The 20,483-nt window shown below is 47.6% G+C and overlaps 1 protein-coding gene across 1 annotated transcript in view; it reads right to left on the bottom strand.

The window, feature by feature from the left end:
- The window catches only part of MICAL2 (microtubule associated monooxygenase, calponin and LIM domain containing 2), a 129,286-nt gene that overhangs the window by 44,534 nt on the left and 64,269 nt on the right, over positions 1-20,483 (bottom strand). Inside the window, 2 exon segments of the mRNA XM_012725457.1 lie at positions 481-597; positions 3,728-3,935. Coding sequence (XP_012580911.1) covers positions 481-597; positions 3,728-3,935 — 325 coding nt within the window.

Raw genomic sequence — 20,483 nt, forward strand, 5'->3', positions numbered from 1 at the left:
GACTGAAAGCCCTATGAAGCCAGGAGATTTTATTAATAGGTTAGAGGCAATGGAGTCATGAACAAGCTCCGTGACTATAGTATGTGTAAAAGATCAAAATTTACACAAATGTGCTAAAAGGAAAAAAGAAACATTATCGACTATAACGCACTGGGTGAATTTTGTGGGTTCATAAATTGCATTTCAATAAATCTTTGAAAGATACCAAATCATACCTCACCTTTGTTCTAGAAGCTTCCCTTTCTTTACTGGAATTTAATCTATCTTCTGGCTACAAGTATATCTACATATCCATGTGTGCTCACAAATAGCTTGAAGAACATGTGAATGAACTCATCAACCAACCAGAGGTCTTTCATAGAATTATGCCAAACAGTTCCCACTAAGAATACCTCTTAGAGCAATAGCCTCTGAGAGCTGCAAATTTCATTTGCATTCTACAAATCTTATTTTTAGACAGAAGGGAAAGTTATACTGTACTTTGATTTTCTTGATCTTCAGGAGGTTCTATAACCTTCACAAACTCCACATTCACATGGATTTCAACTCCCAACATCAGCGCCACCTTGAATAGGATGAGCTGCAACTGACGAATGCCTGTTAGGAAGAAGGAGGGAGAGAAAGCAATTCTCAATAGCAGTGCCTGATAACAAGGAATACTATATAATCACTGCTCAGTGTTGGAATAATAATACACCAACAGTGATTGTTACTGAACACTAATTACATGCCACATAGTCTGTTTTTTTTTTTTTTTTCACTTCACCCTTACAGTGACCCTTTAGAACAATCTTCTCATTTAGCAGATCAGAAATGTTGAGACTAAGGAACTTGGTCGAGGTCACACTATAGCAAATTTAGAAGTGGCCCCCAGTCTGTCTGATTCTGAGTTGGCGCTCTAGTTGTTAGAAATGCTTTAATGATGGAGGCTCCCTCTCTGCTGCCTCTTTCCTGAGGTGGGGTGTGGGTTTGATAAGATAAAGATGGAAGGAGGAAGGCAAGAGAAGGGTCCTGAGTTAGTGATCAAATGGCTGACTTTGTAGGAGCGATGCCTAAGCTCTCAGTCATCCATCCGAGGGAAGGGGCAAAGTGGGGAATACTCCCCACAAGCTGACTCATGGTTCTCCACTTCCTTCCTACTCTCCTAAACTTCCCCAATGGGAGACACCTCACATCTCTATTTGTCTCCTGCCTTCCTATACAAATGAGTCTGCCACCAAATAGTTGCAAAGGGAAAGGCTGAAACTTTCTGTGTTTCCATCTGTCTTTGGTGGGCTTTGTTCATTTAACATGTCCTCAGGTACCATGGTAGGCCTGAGAGATACGGACACAGCGTCAGTGGAGGAGACAGAGGTAAATACAATGGGGCAGGGTGAAGCGCTTGGAGACATGGGAGTGGCAGGAAGAACCTGGGCAGCAGTCCTGGAAGCCAGTGGAGAAGAGACCAGGAAACCAAAGCCCATGGAGAGATGAAGGAATATAAAGCCCACAAGAGGCCAGGGCACTTGGGTGTTAGGAAGCTTTTGGAGACCTTGGTGAAAATCTCTTTGGCATGATGGAAGGTAAGAAATTAGCCTGCAATGGAAAAAGGTGTAAATGGAAAATATAAAGCCTACATTTCATCTTTCTAGAATAAACACTTTGAAGTAATGTGTGCTGGGCAATGACAGGAGTAGTGCGGGGAAGGAACGACGAAGACTCGGTAGCAAGGCAGGTGAATATGAGGGAAGGAACTAGAGACAGAGAAGAGGCCAACTGTGCCTCTGGCGAGAGGGTGAGAGAAGGAGTGGCACTTGGGTGGAGGTGAGAGGAGCGGAGGAGGGAGGCAGGCCATCTGCTGAGAACAAGGAGGCTGTGGTGGAGGTTTGGAACAGGCGCGGTGGGAACTGGAGGAGGATGCTGACACAGGACAAGTGGAGAACTGTTGAGCAACGTGGAGGATCAGAACACAGCTGGGGCTGGAGATGGTAGCTGGTCTGAAAGGAAGCCAGTCAGCTGGTGCTTAAAGGAACCAATGCACCTCCTGCATGGACACAGCCCTACCAGCGAGGCCCCAGTCTCACCTCTTGATGTCAAGGCTCTGTCTCTCTGGTTTCTAGACATAGTAGGTGCTCAACAGATCTCCCCTGCCACTCTCTCTCACAGGTATTGGAACTGTCCTTGATAATGACCCTCTGAATATCTGAATCTCACCTCCAGAGTCCTGCCCGAGATTCTGCACATGGATATTTCCAAGGACTATGGGTTAAATGAAGGGAGCCCCATCAAGGGTGCAGAAAAGTGCTCCTGACTGGGAAGGCAGCCCAGCCACCCCAGGACCCACATCAGGCCACCTGGTGGTGAGCTCTGGCCCTTGGGAAGGCTTGAGGGCGAATGTTCGATGCTGTCATCCTACATCAATAACCAGCACATACTCTTCTGTGGGTGGTAGAAATATTCTCAAAGCTGACACTGCAGCTTTCTGCACAAATTTGAGTCCCTTCCCAATGGACCCCTGGAATTTTCTCATCCCAAAGCAGGAATAAACTGGGACCACTGCTGGTAAGTTCCTCTGCATCTGGTTAAATTATACCCTGTAGCTGATAATTCTCTCCAGTCATTCCTACCTAAACTCCACACACTTTTCCCATCAGTTCTTGTCCATAAGAACTTGGCTCTTAGAGCTCCCCACAGGTTGGGAGACTGCAGCAATGAGTTCTGAATTCTGGGGACCCTGGCTGCCTCTTGTTCACTGTACAACACTGTATGCAAAGCATTTCCTGAGTACCGACTACCATCAGGCACAGCCCTAGAAGCTTGACATCATTTAATCCGCTCAGCAATCCCGGTAGGCAGGTATTAGTCACATTTATGGGAAAGAAAACAGGATTTAAAGATGGCAAGGAATTTGATCCAAGTCACATAGAAGGTGGACAATAAAGATTTTGGATCCAAATCTCTTCAAACATTTGAATTCTCCTCACAGCATTAACCTTCCTGGCTTTTGGGTTCATGATTACTATACAGATAAGGCAGCTGAAGACCTCCTCAGTATAAATCTGCTTCTCTCCCAAGCCCATCTGACACATGTTGCCTGGAGAGACATGGACTCAAGTAGTGTCAGAGCAGAAGGACCTTGGGAGTTCACCTCACCCGAACTCAGCCCCAGGCATGCATCAGGACCCACTCTCAATTCCCCTCCCTGTCTGCATGACCCCGCACCACAAGGCTTCTCTACTTCTGAAATGCTCTGTCAGCAGTGTCATGTTCTATTCTACAACCTGCCACAGGTCTTCAGAATCAGTAACACAAGTGCCAGACTCTGCTCTGGAGTCTCTGAACTGGCCGGGTCCTCCTCTGAACTCTAGCGAGGCTGACAGTCTCTACAAAAGCATATTTCATTCCTGACAAAACTCGGTGAGTTCTGAGAGGGCCAGCTACATGACTTACCTCTGCCTGTTTCCCATCTTTCATTCATTTACTCAGTGGAAATTTATTGAGCACCTACTATGTGTTAAGCACTCGTTTAGCCCTGGAGAGGCTGCAGTGAACAAAACATGGGGCAACTGACCCCCTCATACTTGCTACAGCTTTGGGAACATGGCTTGGAGTCAGGCCCTTCTCTATATGCCTGCCAGCTGTATGTGCAGCCTCCCAGAGACTTGCAAGGTGGACCATCCTAGGGACTCTCCAGTGTGGGGACATATCTCCAAGGGTCAGCCCCACCCCTCCATGGGGTGCCACTTACTGATGTGATCAATGGAGCCAGCACAGAATTTCCCATAGAACTTCTTGGCTCCCAGGCCTCGCAGATCATGGATGGTGAATGGCCAGAGGTGCAGCACATTGTTCCGGGAGAAGGTGTCCCTCTTCTCTACCACAACCACTTTGGCTCCCAGGTATGCAAGTTCAATGGCAGTGCGCAAACCACAGGGTCCTCCTCCAATGATGAGACACTAGAAGTGAGAGAGGAGGGAGAAGCTGAATGTCCTCTAGTGTTGTAGACAACACCCCCTAGACAGTGGTTATCAATGACTGCTTTTGTTGCTCATGCTTTGGGTGTCATATCTAAGAATTCATTACTTAATGCAAGGTCACAAAGATGTGTCACAGCTTTTAATAAACTAGCTGACTTTCAACAACCCTAGCAGTGAGCGCAGCAAACCATCATGCACCAGATCAACCAACATGTGCCAACTGGCACCTATCAGGACCTGCCATTCAGCCATCTTTTGTTTGTTTACTGCCTACTACCCCAGGCATCGTGGCTAGTCCAGTGAGAGTCACAGAGGTAAAGGGCCTCAGGTGGGGTGGGGTGGAGGAGATAGTAAGAGAAGTATGAGCTTCAGCGTCAGACCGAACTGGGCTCAAATCCAAGCTCAGCATTTGCCTTCTTGATTTCCTTATCTGTAAATTGGATCTTCTGCTTTTTCTTGTCAGGTTGTTGAAAACCAGACTGTTTTTAAAAGGCTATGGCACATCTTTGTGACCTTGCGTAAGCACCAGCAATGACAGGTAGACTCACTTGATCAAAATCTAAAACATTTGTGTTTCAAAAGCTAGTATCAAGAAAGTGAACAGACAGCCACAAATGGCTGCAAACCGTATATCTGATAAGGGATTAGTATCCAAAATACATTTTTTAAAAATTTATTTATTCATACAGAACTGGGGTACAGACCAGAGATGCGGAGGGGGAGAGAAAACACCAGGGACAGACTGGGGAGCAGAACAGGCAGATCGACGAAGTACACTGCTGAGGGGAGTCAGGAGAGGTCTGCCTTGCCATGTGGTCACCTCCGGGGGAGACGGGAATCGAACTCATGAGGAAGTGGCCCAAGCCTCTTAGTGCAGTGTTTTTTTTTTTTTTTTTTTAAGATTTATTTATTTATTCATAAAGAACTGGGGTACAGGCCAGAGATGCGGAGGGTGAGAGGATTTACCAGAGACAGAGTGGGGAGCAGAACAGGCAGATTAATGAAGTACACTGCTGAGGGGAGCAGCGGGCAGGTCAGGAGAGGTCTGCCTCGCCATGTGGATCTCCTCCAGGGCAGGCGGGAATTGAACTCATGCGGAAGTGGCTTAAGCTTCTTAGTGCTGTGCTTTAGCCCGCTGCGCCACCAGGGAGGGCCCAGTGCAGTGTTTTAACCCGCTGCGCCACCAGGGAGGGCCCAAAATACATTTTAAAATGTTACAATTACCAATAAAAGAACAAAGAATGGATGGGTGATCTGAAGAGACATTTCTTCAAGGGAAATAAGCATATGATCACTAAGCACATGCAAAAATACTCAACACAATTAGCCATAAAGGAAATGCAAGTGGAAACCACAATGAGATTCCTCTTTACACCTACTAGGGTGGCCTGATACAAAATGTAGACAAAAACAAGTGTTGGTGGGCCTCCCCAGAAGTGCAGGGGTTAAAGTCAAGCTGTCACCAGCCCCTGTGGCCTGAGTCTGATCCCTGGCCAGGGAGGTGACCCAAAAGGCGCAGTAGACCTCTCCTGTTTCACCTGTTGCTCCCCTCAGGAGTGTGTTTCAGTAGACCTGTCTGTTCTGCTCCCAACTCTGTCCCTGGTGAATCCTCTCATCCCCTCACACCTCTGACCTACACCCCAGAGTTCTTGTATACATAAATAAAAAAGAAATCTTTAATCAAAGTCAAGTGCTAGTGAGGGTGTAGGGAAATTGGGAAACACATGCATGGCTGATGGGAATGCAAAATACTGCAGATAGTTGAAGCAGTTTGGCAGTTTCTCCAAAAGTTAAACAGAGCTATCATATCACCATTCCTACTCCCAGGTTTTGTTTCTCCAGGAGAAACAAAAGCATACATCTACTCCAAAGTGTGTGTGTACAAGAATGTTCATGGTAGTAGCACTCTTCATAATAGCTCCCCCACCATGAAAGCACCCAGATGTTCATTAATAATGAATAAACAAAATGTGGTATACCCATATGAAGGAATATTATTCAGCTATAAAAAGGAATAAAGAGCTGATATATGTATGAACCTTGAAGACATTATGCTAAACAGAAGAAATCAAGATATGTATTGCAAAATTCACTTACAAGAAATGTTCAAAATAGGCAAATCCATGCTAGAAAGCAGATTAGTAATTGTAGGGAATGGGAGAGGGAAGTTTGGGGAGTGAAGAGTCTGGATAAAAAATTTCCTTCTATGGCAATAAAGTATTCTAGAATTAGATAATGGTAGTTGACTAACTTCACAAACATACTAAAACCAGTGAATTGATCACTTTAAGAATGAAGGTTAGGCCCTCCCTGGTGGCACAGCAGTTAGGATGCAGCACTGCAAGCTAGCTGCAGCCGCTTCAGTGCATGTTCGATCCCCAGCCCCAGTGGTGACCCACATGGCACGGCAGACCTCTCCTGACCCACCCACTGCTCCCCTCAGCAGTGTACTTCGTCAGTTGGCCTGTTCTGCTCCCTGCTCTGTCTCTGGTGAAGGTTCTCACCACTCCTGAATCTCTGGCCTGTATCTAGTTCTGTATGCCTAAATAAAATAAATCTTAAAAAAAAAATGAAGGCTAGCTAAGTGAAGAATAGCTTAATAAAATAGTTGTATGAGGGAAAAAAGCATATAGTACTGAGATGAGCATATATTGACCTAGATGTTGTTATTGTTATTGCTAAGACCTGATTCCTGTTTTCTCAGTCTAGTGGCAAATTCAGACTTGTGAAATAAATGACTAGAATTCTACATAGTTAGTTCTATTTGGAACATGAAAAGGGAAAACTAATCCTGCCTGCTAAACTGGAAAAAAGACAAGGAGATCTTTAAAAATCATCATCACCACCACCACCATAGCCTTTATTTGTTGAGCACTTACAAAGTGCCAGACACATAGTTGAAGTACTCTGTGTGTTTTAGCTCTTAATACTTGCAACAAATTAAGAGGAAAGAAGAATTATTAATCCCATTTCACAGACTGGAAAGAACAGAACCAAGATTTAAACCCAGGTAGTCTCGCCCAGAGCCCACCATGCTGTCGTGTTTTCAGTTTGTAAAAGTAGGAGTAACAAGACAAAAGAATATTTACACAGAGGGGATTGTCCATTCACAGGGAAAGAGAGAAAAGAAAGAACTAGTTTGGAGCCAGATGCTGAAGGCCTTAAAAGCAGGAGGAGTGCTTTTAAGGCCTTCAGCATCTTGGTCCTGAGGGTGCTGGGGCCATGGTGGAGAGAGGTGACCAAACAGAACTCTACGGAAGCCCATAGAAGGATTCAAAGAAAGCACACCATGTCGAATAAGACGAGGTGCCTTCCTCAAGTATGCTAAAATAGCCTATTAGGAGAGAGCTAGCCAGCTACTGCCACTGGGCAAAGGCCCCTGCATTCAAATGAAATCTTAAGAGGACCACCGATACTGTCTACTGTCGAAAAGGGGAAATGGTGGTCTGGCTAGGAAGTGGAAGCCCCTGTGCAGCATCCTGCCCATTGCCCAGGTAGCCCCTGAAGCAGTTTCCCAAGGCAAGAGTTCAAGTTCGCTCGGCCACTCGGAGGTGGGAGAGGGGACCCCGGCAAGGCAACAGGGAGGGAGCCTTGCTCCCATACGTCACTGTCACTGCTCAAATGCAGAGAGGCATGTGGAAACTTTCCTCTGCTCGGGATCAAACCTTATCTTTAAAAACTGCTTTCTCTTCCTCTAGCAAATATTTCATCATCTAGTTGTCACTCATTCGGGGCCTTTAAGGTCCCAAAGGGAAAGTGCAAAAAGCATATCAGAAGCTCCCACACCACAATCAGTGTGGCTTACGGCTGGAACCTTCCAGGGAGTTTTGTGGAAACCCAATTAGGGGAAATGAAGTCATTGCTAAGATACTACTTACTCCAGAGGGACGGTGGGGAGCTGGCAAGCAAGGCCCCTTGCTTCCTTCTGGTTGGACCCCACTGGACAGAACCAGCTCCTTCAAGTCCAGCTCTGTTCCTTATCTCACACCCCAAACAGCTTGTCTGGCTCGGACATAGCTAGACCATGACGGGCATTTCAGAGCAAGACTCCAAACCCACACTTGTGAGGTTGCCTTGGGGTTAAGTCTGAATTCACTGAATTTCTTTGCAGTTAGTGCATCTTTTCCTGTTTGCTGAGTTCTGTCACTCCAGGGCCAGGGAAGGAGAGGGGGTTGAGAGGGTGTGGGGTGAAGGGCAGGACAGGAAGGCAGAAAACCCTCCTGCATCCTCCCACCCACCAGGCCTGACAATGTACTGCTCGCAAGGCCAGGCAGGGGATACCTTTTCCATCAGCTGGGGGCTACTGTGCATTTTTCTTGCAAACAGTAGCTGGTGTACTGTTTCTGACTGTCCCAGCTAAACCTGAATCCCATTGGCAAAAGCTCAGTTTTCCCACCATCCTGGGTCCCCGCACATAGTTTGGGACTGAAATTTCAGAGATGCCAGTCATACCATAATCTAAAGTCAAAGCAAATACTAACAGGCCTAATTATAAAAGAGAGAAATTTTGGTGCAGATGTTATCAAGACAGGAGAAAATGCTTGTTGGCAGGGACCAGGCCAGTTGCTCTCAGAACACACTTGTTATGATTAACATGGGAACTCGGAGTTCTGACCAGAGGCTGAAAACCACGACTGCTACATGCCTGGGCAGAGGAGCTAGAGAGAAGAGTCTCCCTGGCATGCCCACAAGTGGATCTCTGGACATGGGGCGTGGTGCAAACAGACCTCAGATGCAAAGGATTGTGATAAACTCAACCCAAAGGAGCATTCCCTTTCCCAGACCCAGCCGGACTATCATTAGTTGGGACTTGTTTCCAAGGTAAACTTTTAATTAAAGCTCAGCCCTGAGGCCTTCTTTCAACCTCAAATGAGACTCTTACCTTCTGGTGGGCTCTGTCCCTAGTGCTTCCCCAGAACTAAGCTCCGAGTGTTAAAATGACCTACATCAGATTCCCAGGTCAACTTGAGTGCTTCTCCACTGCATTCTGGAATGCTCAGAGCCCAGCACAGGGCCTGGCAATCAGGAGGCCGCAATGACCAGTGGATGGATAAATGAACTTCCTGTACCCTTGCTGCCCACCGGTTCTGGCTCCCTGCTTGTAACTGGAATGTTCAGTTCATGGCACAGGCTTTATGTCTGCAGATTCCCACCCCGGCTGGGGAGCTGGGGTCTGCCAAGGCCACCAGCGTCCTGGACGTCAGCAGATCTGTGTGTTCAGGCGACACAAATTTATTATCCAGTGGAGATGGGAGAGATCCAACATCAGCAGGAAGTCCATTGTATAGATAAGCTTGGCAGTACTTAGCCTCCATGATCTCAGAAAGGAGAGACAAACACCGCATGGAAAAATCAGCTCTTCATTTATCAAAGGGTGGGAAGAGGGGTCAGGGGATTCACAGTCAAGGCCCAGGACTGGGGCAGCCCCAGTTCACCCAGGACGCCTGTGCCATCCCAAAGGAGTCCCTCAGGCATGCTCACTTCGTGATGACTTGGTGTGCTGGCCAAGAATGTGGCTGGCCTGCACGAAGAAACCCAAAAGGATTCAGCCCCCAGAGAGAGCTTCAGATGGGCCCAGGGGCTGAGCCAGGGGTCAGCAGTCTGGAGGCCTGGTTTCCGCTTCTGAATGTCCTTGGGAGTTCTGTGTTGCAGCTACGCCAGCTAGGTGGGGCACAGAAAGGCTGCATGTGGAGGCTGCAGGCCGAGTGGAGTCTGCCCCTCACCAGCTTGCTCAGCTGGACTCTGCCTCTTTGCAAAGGATGGTGATAGCATCTAAGCTGTATCTTGCTCAGGACTTTTACTTGCCAGTCTTTGCTACTCACTTTACGTATTTCATACTTCCAACTGCTCACTGAAGTAAGCATTATCATCATCCCCACTTTGTAATGAGAAGACTGAGACAGGAACATTAAGCAATGCAGCTCCACTGCTTATTTTCTCCACTTTTAACCAAGAAACAAAGGGAAAAGAAGGCAAGAAGTTTCTCTGTAAGTGGTCAAATGTGGAGCTGAGCCCAACTCTGTGGGCCCAAGCCTGCTCTCTGATCTGCTTGTCTGGCAGGAAGCCTGACCTCAGAGTGTGGTCAGGATAAGCGGTGACGCTTCACTCTTGCCCTGCGCGGAGCACAGGGAGGCCTCCTGAGTGAGCTGGGTTCAGGCCGAGTGCACGGACCTCTCACAGCAGGCCCAGCTCATCCTCACTGGTCATTCATGTGCTTCCCTCGGGGAGAAGCTCCCAGCTGGAGCTAGAACTAGGGCCCAGGTGCCACGGCAGCAGGGGTTTGGGCGTGGACAGTGCATGCCTCCTCTGGAGCCTCTGGTGGCCCTGGCAGAGGGCCAGCAAGGCCACGAGAATGAGGTTAGGTATGGCAGGGCCTCTGCGTCGGCAACAGGGCTGCAGGCTTGTGGACCCACAAGCCAGCCCAGGTGGCCATCTGCCTCTGGGACAAGTCCCCCCATCTTCGGGACAAGCCTCCCCACTTTCTGATGTGGCTTCCCAGTTGGTTTTAGATCAACTGCTTATTTGAACTCAGGCAGGAAGGTCCTGTTTTGGGGCTACCACAAGTAAGAACATCTGCAAGAATCACAGGTTTGAGAGTTTTTAAATGCAAGGTGCCACCCACACACTAGAAAGATGGTCTTGTACCAGCCACCTAGGGATGGAGCCACGGAGCAGTCTCTGAGAAGGGGGCCAGACTGGGTCTGTTTATGGGACCTCAGGGTCCCTCTGGGACACATGCGAAATTTCATCTAATCTGACAGGGCCCTGACCAGGCCTGACACTCTGCTGTAGGTCAGCCACACCCACTTATTCCTGAATAACAGCCACACACTCAGAATTCACAGAAAGGAAATGGAAAGCGATATCCTGTTCCCTTTTACTCCTTTCAAAAACATAATACAAATTCCTCTGGCAAATATTTCATTCCTCTCTGTTCCCTCCCAGTTGGCGCTCTCTTCTTAGGACTGGTCATATTGGCTTCTGGTTTGGGGGTTATAAGTACAGTTACCACCACCACCACCACCCCCCCGTGCTCTGTTGCTCAGGGGTCTTCCCAACTAAGGCATGAGCCCCTGCCATCACAACTGGCACAGCTCAGACCCCCCCCGCTACCCCCCACCCCCCCCCACCCCCCGCCATTTGGGAGGGCAGCAGCCAAGGAACCCAGGGCAGTTTTCAGGCTGCAACGTGCTCTGTCAGTGGCGTCAGCTCCATCCCACCTGGGCAGTGCCAGGACATCCCCTGTTAGGAAGGGAAGCAGCAGTATCTAGGCGAGCAATAATAAAAACCAGAGCTGCACATCACTGCCTGCTTATAACATGCAAGGACTTACAAGCACTGCATTAGAAGTGCATCTCGTTTCACTCCTATAAAAACCCTTAATGAGGCATATTTGTTGTAACTAGGCAGATGAGAAAATTGGTGCTTGGGAAGGTTAAATATCTGGACTGTGGCCGTGGAGTAAGCATGAGAGCCTAACTTCTGATTTCAGGGTCCACACTAGAAATCACAATCTTACATTCAGTCCTCCAGGTCTCACTGGGGTGTGTGATGTGATGGAGCATTAACATACTTTCCCCTTACCGAAGATATGTAAGCACCAGTGAGGTCCCCCCATGGGATTGTACAAGATGCAAGAGAAGACTCAGGTTACCAAATCCCAGAAACTGTAGAAATTTATGGAAGGAATAGGCTGGTGACTTTAGTCAAGGGAGGCTTCCTCCAGAAAATGGTCCGTGGGCAGAGAACTAAGGCTGAGAAGCTGGACATGGAAGACATGGCAGGCCATGGGGCTCGGGGGGTTTGGAGACAATGGGGAGTCCAGCAGACGGAAGTGAGCACGCTGCTGAGGCATGGCAGGAAAGGCGAAACCAGGCAGCAGAGGAAGAGGGAACCAGATAGTGGGAAAGTCAGACCAAAGGGTTTGAATGTTTCCCCCCCTTCAGCTTTTTTTTTCCCCCCTTCAGTTTGGAGAAGAATGAAAGGACAAGTCTAGGATGCCTGGTTCCAGAGCAATATAAGATGGTAAGAAGCGAGAACAGGAACTAGTCTGGGAGGACCTGTTGTGAAAGCCTTTGAAAAAGTCAGCCTTCAGGACCGTCCCTGGCAGCGCAGTGGGTTAAAGCACAGCACTAAGAAGCTAAAGCCACTTCCACATGAGTTCAACCCCCACTCAAGAGGTGACCCACATGGCACAGCAGACCTCTCCTGACCCGCCCACTGCTCCCCTCAGCAGTGTACTTCGTCAGTCTGACTGTACTGCTCCCCACTCTGTCTCTGGTAAATCCTCTCACTGCCCCTGCACCTCTGACCTGTGCCTCAGTTCTGTATGTATAAATAAATGAAATCTAAAAAAAAAAAAAGAAAGAAAGAATCAGCCTTGAATCTGGACTCTTCTCCCTCAACACTGACCCATGCTTGGGTACCTCTGCCATTTCCCCTGGTCTACCCTGGAAAGGCCTGGGGCTTAGTCTCGTGTTTCTTCCACTGTTCTTGACCTTTATTTTACACCATCTGCTTCCATTTCTTTAAATTGCACTGTTGAAGTAGAATCACTTACCCTCTCATCCCAATCCCCACTTCAAAAGAGAAAAGAAGAATCTATTGCTGAGATTCTTCTAGATAGATAGACAGGCCTAGCTTTATTATTTTTCTTCACATCTAACTTTCCAAACAGTATTTTCCATGTTCATAAATTTTTCTAGCATCTACTTGGATACTTTTTCATGGTGTGTGTTGTTTTTTAATTTCTGTTCAATCCAGTAGTCAACAATATTCTGGGGTAGCTTAATTTCATTAAGTAGTAAACAGTAGCTTAGGGTAGCTTAATTTTATTATTTATTGTTAAGAATTTTCAAATATATAAAAAAGTTGAAAGAATTTTACTGAACAACCAAAAACTTACCACATGCAAATTATAATTAGATTTTAACTTCTTGCATTTTCATGTATCCATCCCTCAACCTGTTCATCAGTTCGTCTTTTGGAGGGAAGGATTTCAACTAAATTACAGAATTAATTTAACTTTCTGCCCAGATTGTATATTATTTACTTCAATTCAATAAGGTAAAACTTATGTACATGAGTGGACATATCTTAGCGTATGTGGCGTGACAAATCACCATATGTTTTACTTATTATAGCATCATTTCTTCCCCATCAGTGTTCTTCCTTTCCATGGACCTGTGAGCTCTTGTCTCCTGGGCTCTGGGGCTGGCATCTTGGTGTGAGGGGGTCATCAGCACAGAGCTCTCACCCAGGGGGTGCTCTGTGGCCAACCAGTCAGCTGTCTCCTTTTCCTCCCTTAGGAAAGCAGAAGTCCCTCCCATGACCCCAAAAGAGGGCATGGAAGAATCTCACATTCCTTTAGGAGGAACAAGGAAAAAACCCTTTTGGGGAGATGGTACTGAGTCTAGATATAATTAAATCTTAAAAATATGAGGCTGGCTTTAATCTATGGGGGGGGGGGCGCGTCAGGAGGATAATCCATTATCCGGAAATAGACTAGCTCATTTTTATAACTCTGTTTCTTAGTTTTAGTTGCTTAGTTTAATAAGGCTCTCATGATGCTAGTAAGCTCGGTCCACACAGGGTCCCCACAGTGCAACTGCAATAGCCACCTTGCTGGTCCTTCATTCACAACTCATGTCCACAGGCCTAGCTAACAGTAGAGGTAGGAAGAATTCAAACTACCTCTGCAGCCACTTCTCTCACCTCTAGGCTGTCCTTAGCACTGGCTGCCGGGGCTGCCCCATCCCCAGAGGCACCCTCGCACCACTCAGGTCTCTCGGTACAAACGCCACGTTCCTGGAGCTCCCTTCTTCCCACTCCATTTACTCTACCACATTTCCGTGTTTATTATCTGCAAAGTGCTTATCACAACTCTGAATTTCATTCTTATTTGTCAACTGTATGTCTCTATCCCCAAAATACAAGCTCAATCAGAGTAGATCCTTGCCTCATTTATCTGAGCCAAATTAATCTCTTACCCATATGAGATGCCAGGAAATATTTGCCAATTCAATAAATGAAATCATACCTTTGCCTCACATCAGGACACAAGCAGAAGTTAACAAAAGCTCTTAGTTTAGTTAGGAACATAGTCAATTTTTATTGAGATGCTATCTTGAGACTTTACACATGTTATCTTAAACGAAGCAGAAATTAACTGAAGTTAAGGTCCAGGAGCTCAGACACTTATCTGGTAGGAAACAAAGGTAAATTTCAAACTAAATGTCTAACTCTGGGCCCCACACTACTCATCACCTTATATGTTTAATTTTATTGGGATTATATCAATTTAGTATGAACACAGATCATCTGTGGCTGATTAGAAATGCTGATGGACAGTGAAACAATTTTGTTTCAAATCACAGGTTGGGGGAAGAAAGAAAGGACTCAAAGTTGCCCAAAGGTGGGGATTTTCTCACTTTACCTAAACTAGCAAAGCTCCAACTTTAGATGTCATAAAGCCAGTTAGAGGAACCAGCAAACCCAAAAGTTTCTCAAAGGAAAATTCGCCTTGATCCATATGTGGGGTGGGATGCACAGGCCATGACCCCTCCAGGAGGAGCCACTGTTCAGGAAAGCCCTGGATTCCGAGCAAGATCACCAGGTCTGGAGACAAACCCCAGTGTGCTTGCCCACTGCCTTTGTCTTGCCCACTAAGAGAGCTTTATGCCTTCACAGATATCAAGAGAAAGCAGAGTCCTTCCAGAACCTCACACACACCTTCCACGCCAGGAGCCTATCCTCACAATGCAAGGTAGTTTTGACTCTACTTGTAGCTAATGCAAAATTAGGGAGCAAACTTGCTAAGAAGCTCTTGTTAACTTCCCAGTGGGTCACCTTACTCTATAAAGTGGTTTGTAATTAAAATGTTTTCAGAACAGCAAATAGATCACAGTGTCTAGACATCGGGAGACTCCAATCCTACACCATCCTGCCCAGCCCTGATTACAGCATGTTAGATGTCTACACGCTGCCAAAGGACACGTTATGTCTTCGTTATCAGAGCATCTCTAAGGGCACATTTCTGGAAAGCCTCTTCTCACTGCCTGCTGGAAGCTGCTTGGGGATTTTCTCTGCCACCAAGAGGAATGCCTGAGCACTCAGGCACCTGCTCTCTGAGGTGGCCCAGGCCAGCAGAATGGCTAACTTCAATCCAGCTGCATGGCACAGGGCTGTAACCCTGCAGGGGGAGAACACTGCCATCATCAGGGGAACCAACTGCTTCCTTGGCATAATTATGAGGTGGAAAAAGAGGTGATGAGGTAGGTGAGAACACGGCCTAAGCTCTGCTGAATAATTTTAAAAGGAAAATACAGCTTTGGAAAACTACTGTCCTAGCTTGCTATGGTACCTGACCCTGCCCAGGAACCAGGGAATAAAGGATATCATCATTCATTCCCTGAGAAAACACTCAAGAACACCTTTTCTTGAGTAGAAATGGTCGGGTCTCATTTCCTGACCACAGGTACAGCCACTTTGTGGAGAGTTGGGGAGAAAGGCACTAAAGGATCCCGAGCAAGACGGAGCGCCCCAGCCACACACAGAGAGGGAGCAGGGAAGAGCAGCAGCCGGGACCGGAAGGAAGCACCGGCTAAAGGCAGAGCGCCCACTGGGGAGAAAGGGAAAGGAACGTTGGAGGAGACACACTCCACGCATGTTAAGGATTACACATTTGGAGAAGGAGTAGGTGTAGGAAGTGAAACTGACTCAGATTTTCAGAGTGGGAGGGCAGTACCACTGTGCACTGAGATCAAAGTCAGAGAGAATAAATTTAGTTTGTTGGAAAGGAAGATTGAGATGGTGAATTTCATGTTCAGGGTGCTGAATGTCAGGTACTCGGAGAAAGCCCAGCGGGCAGGCACAAATCCCAACAGTGGATGCACAGCACGCACTGAGGAAGAGGAACGGAGGCTTAACTCTGACAGGCACCTCTAGTCGTGGTGGTCTGCTCTACCTGGTAGGCACCGTCCATCTCGTCCCATCCTCGCTGGAGAGCTATGAAATACACGACTGCAGCCATGTCACAGATGAAGAAATGGGAGCGCTGATAAGTCAGGTAACCTGCCCTTGGCCGCAGGCATCTGACTCTGGCTCTTTCTACGAATTCTTTGCACCTCCCATTTCAGAGCCATTCAGCATAAAAGACTAGATTATCCAAAATGAGAAAAGAACCAGTGCTGCTAACGCGTGGGTTTCTCAGCGCTGGCCCTACTGATGGGAGCACTGAATGGGATTATTCAGTGGGGGCTGCTCAGTGACTTGCTGTTTGCAGCACCCTGGCCTTTCATGATCAGTTGACAGTAGCTCCTATCTCTCCTCTGAGCATGATAAGCAATAGTGCCCCTAAATACTGCCAAATGTTTGGGGTGGCAAAGCCACCACCAGTTAAGAACCACTGTAATGGAAATAGAATGGGAGCCACGCTTGTAATTTGAAAATTTCTAGTAGCCACATTTTGGAGGAAGAAAATAAAGTAAAATTAATTTTAAAAGTATTCTATTTAATTCAATATCCAAAATATGACTGTTTCAACAGGTTATCAATATAAAAACAGGAATGACATAGTGTGTCATCTTTTTTGGTTTTCATGCTTAAGTCTTCCATAGCGGATATGTTCTGCAGATAGCACATCTCAACTTGGACTTTCAGTGTCAAGTGCCTTCATCACGTAGCTCATGGTTCCAGCAGAGCTCTAGTGGGCTGGGGGGGGGGGAGTGGAAGGAGCTCACCCATGTTTATGAGTGGGTGGAAACAAGAACAAAAGGCAATTCTGAACAATGGTCAGTAGGTATCATAGATGACGTGTCTATGTGTGCAGCTCAAGCTTGCTCTTTCCCCTCTAAGAAATGTCCTCCCCACTGCCAGCCCACCATCCCAAGGGATGAGGCAGTAAAGTATGAAAGGTATCTAGGGAGAAGCAGAGGGGACCCCAGGGAGCCCAGGGGAGGGGCCCTGGTAAGTGCATCCACTCCAACAATGGGGAGCTGCTCTGCTTTCAGGGAAGCTGCCTCGGACTCCAGGGAGAGAGTCAGTGAGGGAAGGAGCAAGACAGAGAGACAGCTCACCTCTCCAGAAAACACCCAGTCAGTCATCTCCACCAGCAGCTGCCGAAGCCAAGCCTATACCAGCCCAAGAAACTGCTGAAACAAAGACCTCAAAACCACTGCATCTGAGTCAACCTTGAGTCAGATCCAGAAGAACCCAGGCCCTTGCCTGGGACCACTCAGCAAGGATCCACACATCTTTGGGGTGATTCAAATGGGAGGGCGGGGGGCTTGCTGCTGTCTGGGCTCCATTTACTCCCTCCTCTGGCCACTGCTGCCTGCGAGGAGAGCATCCCTCCCCTCAGCGTGCACATGGAGACAGCTCACACCATGCAGAAGGTCGTTGCTCCATAACTATTCAAAGGGAAAAGACTAACTGAAGTACATTATTTCCGAAACAAAACTCAGAGATGCTCTTTCCGCCTCCCTTGAATCTAAAACTAAACTAATATTTTACGTAAGGGACAAGAAACAGAAACCCCTTTACAATCAAAAACCAAACAGTTCATGGGATTGGAGAGAAGGAAGATTCAGGAAGGCAAGTGGAGCAGGAAGAGGACAGAGGAAAAAAAACAACAGAAAAGGGGGCAGGGAGAGACAGACTCCAGAGTGGCAGAGGGCGAAATGGACAGCTGGAGCTGACGGAGAGACGGACAGGAGGAGCGGGGGCTCAGGTCTAGTGGAAGACAGGAAGCGCTGGCCACCGGGGGGGGGGGGTGGCCTCAGGTCCCTGGTGGAGAAACACGGTAGGTTCAGAGCAGCTGGGGCCAGGGACCTGTCAGGTCTCCTTGAGAAGGAGGCATTCGGGGCAGCCTGGTAGATGGTGCCCACAGTCTCTCCTGCTCCACTTCAGAAAGAGGCAAAGCCAGAACTCACACAGCAGCTCAACTCCAGAAGAGACCCTCCCTTTAGCTGATGCTCAGAGTTTGGGCTACCTGAGGTGGACACTTCTAACTGCCCAGTACTTTCTTTCTCTTTTTTTTTATTACAAAAGTTTATTTTTACATCATTTTGTACATTTTTTTTTCCATCTCAATTGTAATCCCCGCGGGTTTCCCATCACCAAGTCACCCGTGTGCCATCACCATAATCCCATGCATTCCCCCCCCTGCCGTTTTTGATCCCATTCCCCACTCCACCCCCACAAAATGTCTCTGGTATATGGTTGTTCATTATTTTTGTTATTTTCTCGCCTGGTCCATTATATTCCTGCTATGAGTGAAACCATCCAGTATTTTTCTTTCTCTTTCTGGCTTATCTCACTAAGCATGATCTTTTCCAGCTCCATCCATGTTGCTGCAAAAGACATGTGTCTGCCCAGTACTTTCAAGGGCAACTCACCCCCTCTCTTCCACTAGAGGAGTACATCCTTGCCCATTTCTCCTCACAGTGTGACAGGAGCCCCCAGCTCCTGCTTCAACAGGAGCTGCCAGCCTCACTCTGCAGATGAGCAAACTGAGGCCCAGACATCAAAAGCCAACCTGTGTTCTACCACTGTGTGAGACAGAACAAAACGTAGGTGTGTTGTATGTGTACTTAATACAATGACCATAAAGAAAAGGCTCCTGGGCCTCCCTGGTGATGCAGCAGTTTAGGACACAGCACTGTAAGCTGGCCACAGCCACTTCAGTGCAAGTTTGATCCTCAGCCCTGGAGGTGACCCTCATGGCGCAGCGGACCTCTCCTGACCTGCCCTCTGCTCCCCTCAGCAGTGTACTTCATACATCTGCGTGTTCTGCTCCCCACTCTGTCTCTGGTGAATCCTCTCACTGTCCCTCTGGCCTGTATCCCAGTTCTGCATGCATAAATAAATAAACCTTAAAAAAAAAGAAAGAAAAGGCTCCCTATAGTACACGTGCACACACACAGAGTATGTGAAAAGGGATTTACAAATGATAGCGCTTTTTTATTTTTACAAATGATAATATTAAATTTACTCTTTACAGAGAACACATTGTTCTTTAGACAAGCTTATGAATTTCAAACGGACTAAAGCCCACTCAGAGAGTTCCTTCTATGTTACTCAACTAAGCCAAAAAGCGAAAAACAAACAAAACAAAACAAAAAAGCCTGTCTAACCTCTGCTTCATCTCTGCAGAGGCAAGGTCTTGTTTGTTTTATAAAACCCACTGTTGAAGCGCTGAGAGCTCTCCACCGCTTCCCACAGTCTCCAGGAGAAGCATAAGCCCCCTTCCGCACTTGAGGGAGAGCCTCCCTTGCAGCTGCCCCCAAGGCTCCCATCTCCCTCCAGAGCAGGGCACACAGGAAACTCCTACCAGCTCCAGGAACTAGGGCCCCGTCCAGAGCAACTGGACCCATCTTCCAGTCCCAGAGCTCCTTGTGAAGCACCACTGTGTCCCTGGCAGGTAATGGGTGTACAGTGAAGGCGGCATAGAATTTCAGTCTTTGGTGGCATTTTGAAAACATAACTAAAGACAGCATGCCAGGGTAGAGGGGGTCACCCTGGCTCTCTCCAGAGAGAGTGAGTTCCCAGAGCTTCTCTGCTGGCCCACCCTGCATGTGAGCACCAAAGTTTGGCTGGAAAAGCTGAGTTACACAGTGCTAAGAACACTGAAGCCTGGGGCGGAACTGAGAACGGAGACCTGCAATGCTAGTCCACTCGGGTCTCTGGCCTCCTCCAGCCTCAGCCCACTCAGCCATGAATTGGGACTGGTAAGATCTACACGCACAGGATTTGCTAGATTCACGCCCTGGCTGACACAGCTGAGGTGGCTTGTGAATGGTCGGGCTGTCACTGGGCTAGAAGAAAGCACATGTGGCTTAGGACAAGAGGAGTGGGACTGTCCGTTCCTCTTGGAATGGAAGAGTGTGGACTAGTTCTGTGCCGTCCCCTCCAGCACAGAGCAACAGCAACGGTGTTTCCTGCAGCTGTGTACTTTACTGTGAGCTGGCTGCTGTACCGCCGGCACTTGGAACAGTGCTGTCATGACCCTGAATATATGTGTGTGCTGAATGAGAACTAATCATTGCTTTAAGCTCTTTATGAACACTTCCTGGAAGCAGAATGAACCCTGGGGAGGCAGGCGAGGGGCCCTTCTTTTGGACATCAGCCTCTTTATAACTTTCTAGGCCATGTGAAATGTTGCTTTCCTTCCCCCTCCTTCCCCCCAACAACACACACACACACTCCTGCTGGCTAACTAAGGCAGAGAGATTCAGAAGATCCAGCTAACTGCAGGGATCCCGGCAATGGGAATAACTGCACCAACCGCTCGGGACAATTCAGAACTATAGGGCCTAGTGTGGCAAGTTACCCTGTTGCTGTTCACCACCAGTGAAATGCCTCCCAACCCGTCCCGCTCACAGACTGAGCTGCGGATCCTTGTAGCCATTCCCCCAAGCTCTTCTTGTGTCACAGAAATATGGAAAGGCCCAGATGATCTTAGTTTAATATGTCTGGAACCTATTTGTGAAATCTTGCAGATCCTAGACAATCTCATAACAAAACCCC

Source organism: Condylura cristata, unplaced genomic scaffold (assembly GCF_000260355.1).
Source record: "Condylura cristata isolate star-nosed mole 26May11 unplaced genomic scaffold, ConCri1.0 scaffold00015, whole genome shotgun sequence".
Taxonomy (NCBI): Eukaryota; Metazoa; Chordata; class Mammalia; order Eulipotyphla; family Talpidae; genus Condylura; species Condylura cristata.